The sequence below is a fragment of the Cibotium barometz genome, chromosome 36 (assembly GCF_041138505.1).
Source record: "Cibotium barometz isolate CiBa-2024 chromosome 36, ASM4113850v1, whole genome shotgun sequence".
Classification (NCBI taxonomy): Eukaryota; Viridiplantae; Streptophyta; class Polypodiopsida; order Cyatheales; family Cibotiaceae; genus Cibotium; species Cibotium barometz.
This window is the reverse complement of record NC_141081.1, coordinates 46,112,633-46,117,201: the sequence shown is the minus strand read 5'-3', so window position 1 is coordinate 46,117,201 and position 4,569 is coordinate 46,112,633. Positions and strand designations below refer to the sequence as shown.

General features: G+C 42.3%; 2 protein-coding genes across 3 annotated transcripts in view; one reads left to right on the top strand and one right to left on the bottom strand.

The window, feature by feature from the left end:
• Positions 1-387: 387 nt before the first annotated feature.
• LOC147617952 (uncharacterized) lies at positions 388-2,041 on the top strand. The gene is made up of 2 exons (XM_086776218.1): positions 388-1,518; positions 1,690-2,041. Exons 1-2 carry the CDS (start codon positions 930-932, stop codon positions 1,713-1,715), a joined length of 615 nt encoding a protein of 204 aa, XP_086632344.1. The 5' UTR covers positions 388-929; the 3' UTR covers positions 1,716-2,041.
• Positions 2,042-3,040: 999 nt separating this feature from the next.
• The window catches only part of LOC147617951 (E3 ubiquitin-protein ligase AIRP2-like), an 11,461-nt gene continuing 9,932 nt past the window's right edge, over positions 3,041-4,569 (bottom strand). For both annotated transcript variants that reach the window (XM_086776215.1, XM_086776216.1), the window contains 2 exons: positions 4,566-4,569; positions 3,041-3,428 (listed from right to left, as the gene is read on the bottom strand). The exon at positions 4,566-4,569 is cut by the window's right edge and continues 234 nt beyond it. In XM_086776215.1, coding sequence (XP_086632341.1) covers positions 3,386-3,428; positions 4,566-4,569 — 47 coding nt within the window. In that variant the 3' untranslated portion in view covers positions 3,041-3,385. The remainder of the gene's footprint in view (positions 3,429-4,565) is intronic.

The window sequence follows — 4,569 nt, the reverse complement described above, 5'->3', positions numbered from 1 at the left end:
TAAACCACTTGATAAAGGCAAAGCTGTGGTGTCACAGGATGTGCCTATGTCTGAATCTCATGAGAGGATTGGGTTATCTATTGAGTAAGTCGGGCCTTCTACTAGCAGGCCCAGATGGCAACTTAAGGACCTTAAATGCCCAAAGTATAATGGCACTGCTGCTATGCGCACATCAGATGCAGTTGACCAATGGCTTTCTAAGTGGGAACAGTGTCTGAATCTCATGAGGGGATTGGGTTATCTATTGAGCAGAAGCCGGGCCTTCTACTAGCAGGGCCAGATGGCAGCTTAAGGACCTTAAACGCCCAAAGTATAATGGCACTGTTGCTATGCGCACAGCAGATGCAGTTGACCAATGGCTTTCTAAGTGGGAACAGTGTTTCCGACTTTATCATATTACCGACGATGTGGCTAAGATCCAACAAGCAACGTACAATCTTATGGATGTGGCCCATCGCTGGTGGGTGGCGAAAAAATGAAGAAGATAAGTAGAGCCCACTACTTCAAAGTGTTATTTTATAATAACTTTGTTCCTCCTTGAAGAGCGGAGTCGTGCTCTTGACTCTTGGTTCTTTGTATCGCAAAAGCATTATTCTGTCCAGGAGTATAGAGAGATTCTCTTGAAGGTCCCAGAACATATTCCTGAGTTCTTGCAAATCCATAAATTTGCGTTGGGACTTAAAGAAACACTAAGGTCTTTGGTGCACAAGGAAAAGTGTGCTACGCTTAATGAGGCTGTGGAACTAGCACTAATACCCAGTACAGGGTGGCCAGAAATCTTCCTGGAGTCGTGTTGCGTGCCCAGTGTTAACCCCAGCACCTTCTACTCAACTTGTGACTGTGTCTAAACCAAAAGAGACACGAGAATTACATATGATTAAAACATCTGCAGGGGTCAAAAGGAAGGTCTCGGCCATGGCAGAGCGAATATGGTAGTAAATCCCGTGAGTGAAGAAGAAGATGAAGAAGATCAGGGTTACAACTCTGAACGTCCTAGCATGATTATGGCAGTCTCGATAACCAAGAAAGTGCCCACAACGCCGGATGCAGTCTTGTCTGAGGCACAAAGAGGTTATCGGTTTGTTGATATTAATTTAACTGTTACGAAAGGATCACTCTTGGGGACACCTGTGAGGATTCTTTTTGATACAGGTTCTACCCATAATGTAATGAGTTCCAGGCTAGTCAAGAAGCTAAAGCTCCCTACGCATCCATCACAATATAATTATATAGTGGAGTTAGGTGATGGCAAGGGGACAGAAGTGTGGGATCAACGAGTGGTTGATCTTCCTTTCAAGATTCAGTCCCGCAAGGACAGATTGGATTTTGAGATCACACGCCTAGCAAGGTTTGACCTAGTGCTAGGGAAGCAGTGGCATGCTTGGAAGAAGCCAATTATTGACTTTTCCACCCATGTCTACCAATTTATACATGAGGGCTGTCACCTTTTGATTCGTGGGGAGCTCGACTTCTCACAAAAGAAGCTGTTGAAGGCGACAAAGATGCTCAAGCTTGAATGTAAGTATATTTATTTTTGTTACATTGTTAATATATCTAAAATAGATTCAAGGATGGATCCAACAATGGGAGGAGATTCCTCCAGCCCTGCTCAAGTTCTTTCTGATAAGATAAGATAGAATTTTCTGATGTTTTTAAAACTGAACTCCCATCTGGTTTACCTCCACACAGGGACGTGGAGCACAAGATTGAACTAGTACCGGGAGCAAAGCCAGTCACATGACCTCCGTTCAGAATGAGCCTTAAAGAGGAGAACGAGGTCAGAAAGGTGGTGGATGAGTACCTACAGAAGGGCTTGATTCGTCCCAGCTTTTCACCTTTTGCCTCGCCTGTGTTACTTGTAAAACAGAAGGATGGCTCTTTTAGGATGTGTGTAGACTACAGAGCTTTGAATAAAATTACTGTAAAACATCGATATGTGTATTTCCCATTTAGAAAGAGGGTTTTTCAAAGTGCAGATTAAGGCAGCAGATCGGGCTAGTGCAATCCTGACTAGAGCCCGGTGGACTTGTGGCTTTGTGCTTCTTTGTGGCTTTGTGCTTCTTTGAAAGATGGACAAGGGACATGGATTACACAGGTATGTATGTTGGTCTCATCGTGACAACAAGACTCCATGGACTTTTCCCAGAGTTCACGCCCTATTTATAGGAAATTGGGACAAGTCTTAGACATGTGGATGACAATATGGTGTCCAATGAGGATCGTACTATCACCATGAGACGGATGCGTTCACCACCTTTGGTGAAGGACCCTCCGCAATTTATTTCTATCCCTTCCATTTATGGGGGAAATGTTGCAGAGTTTGTTTCATCGACCTCCCGGTCGCTGCTTTGTATGTGGGAGAAAAGGACATTTGGCTATTGAGTGCACTAGAAGGGTGCCCCCTCAAAGACAGCAAGCTACAGAGCAAGAAATGTAACCTCAATCAAGTCAAGAGACAATAGAAACTAGCTAAGGTAAGCTAAGATCAGATTAAAAAAAGTCAAGAAGAAGAGAGGCCACAAAGAGGAGATCAGAGGCACCGAGATACAAGTGTATAGGCGAAAGACCCCTTTGAAAAGGCTCTCTACTTCTACTTGTCCACTGTCTTTGAGCTTGGCACCGAATCAATAACAGATCAGCACTAGTACACATGGAGACAGTTCCTCGTTTGAGAAATAATTTCCCACTCTGATAGAAGCTTGTGAAGTGTGCCTCCTACTAAGGAGCTTAGAAGATCTGCTAGGAATAAATGTAAAATGTAGTGTATTTAGGCAAGCCCTGTACCTTGGGTCCTGCCCTTGAGGTGGTTTTTTAATCTTGGAGGAATGTAAAAAGGAACGCACATTAAGTACAAGTTAAGAAAAACTCATCCCCATGAAAACTTCAAGCGTGGAGGTCCCAAGCACATTGAATATGGACAAATCCTAGCTTGTACGCTGTCGGTGGGTGTCACTAGCTAGAAAATTAGGAAAAGGAACAGTAATCCAACATGGCATTGAACCCAACTCAAAATTCTTACATTTGTTTGAAACACTCTAAATTTCCAGGACCTTGATGCAGTGTATATTATTGGAGAATGAATGAACCCTTCAAGGGTCCCTACTAGCCAGTCAGATGTATATACAATTTATCCCTAATCTTGACCGACTGCCTAGAGATCCTTTCACATATAGCAGAGTGGATAGAGACTACTACCAGTATATTACATCCCAACACAACTTCTTCAAATGAGAATCGTAGGCAGCAAGGACACTCTGTGACACTAAGAGTGGTAGCTTATCTATGTACATGAAAAGCCTTCTCAGGCTATCTTTCGTCAACGTATGTGTGTCCTGGACTTCACATAGTTCTGTATACACCCAAACGTCCCTTGATTTGACTCACTTCAGGCTGTCACGACAGAATGGGACGACTGAGACCTCGCATGCCTGCATAAGAATTAAGTGAAACACGTAAGTACAGGCGCAATATACATCAACAAAATCAAAGAAGCCGAATAGACTGTTAATAATCTGGTTCAGACTCTTCTTCCTTAAGCGAAACACATAAGTACAGGCGCAATATACATCAACAAAATCAAAGAAGACGAATAGACTGTTAATAATCTGGTTCAGACTCTTCTTCCTAATTCATACACTGGGTACCTTAAGAGAGTCATGGTAACTCCCGCTGTATATCTGTGCTTGGCTATATGGCCGAGGGCGTTTTTTACCCCCAAGGCCTCTAATCATCATAGTTTTTTCATACGGCATACACATACGAGTATGGACGTATGTAATAAGTATGGTTCAAACGTTTGATAAATTCCATACGTGGGATTTCATACGTGATTCGTAAATTAAAGGGTAGACATGTCATTTTTAAAGAAGTGAACCATGAGAGACTTCAAATACGGGAAAGCCATCATGGGTCTATGGTGGTTTCATCCATTATGGCTTTCAAAAACATTTCAAGTATGAATTTTTTCCATACGTGACCATAGGCATACAGGTATGGAAGTATGGAATATTTTCCATATGAGTATGAAAAAAACTATTCTAATCATTCGCTATACCTGATAAAACTGCAACAAGCCCCGGCTATCCTCAGGGAAAATTCCGAGGGACCAGCTACTAGATGGTTCTTGCATGCATATTGTTTTTACTTTTGAGACATCATTTCGTAAAGATGCCGCTCAAAAAAGGTGATGGACTTCTTACATCATATAAAACCCAGAAAGAAAACCTTGGGGTTTTGGGAAAATCGGCGTTTTCAGATTGCGTACACACACATAATTTTCTGACTACAAGAACTGATGTAATTTATGTGCCTTAATTGATGTATAAGCGTACAGCACTGTGCCCTTCATACGAAGGGTAAAATTGCCCTTCTATTAGGTGCCATCATTGCGTGCAAAGACTCCTAGCATTGTGCCAATGGTGAAGAACTGCATTTCATCATCATACTTGCTAGGTACACCTAACTAGCACGTCAATGACATTCACAAAAACACCATACGCTCAAGAAAAAGGGCACTTCATAAAAATAGCAACCTTAGAAAAGCATACAGACATGCTTACACTTACCAAT

Bases quoted from the DNA above. Each gene is read 5' to 3' on its own strand.
- LOC147617952 (XM_086776218.1), top strand. From the start codon at position 930: ATGGTAGTAAATCCCGTGAGTGAAGAAGAAGATGAAGAAGATCAGGGT. The intron at 1,519-1,689 runs GTAAGTATATTT...ACCTCCACACAG, and splicing joins AAAGATGCTCAAGCTTGAAT to GGACGTGGAGCACAAGATTG.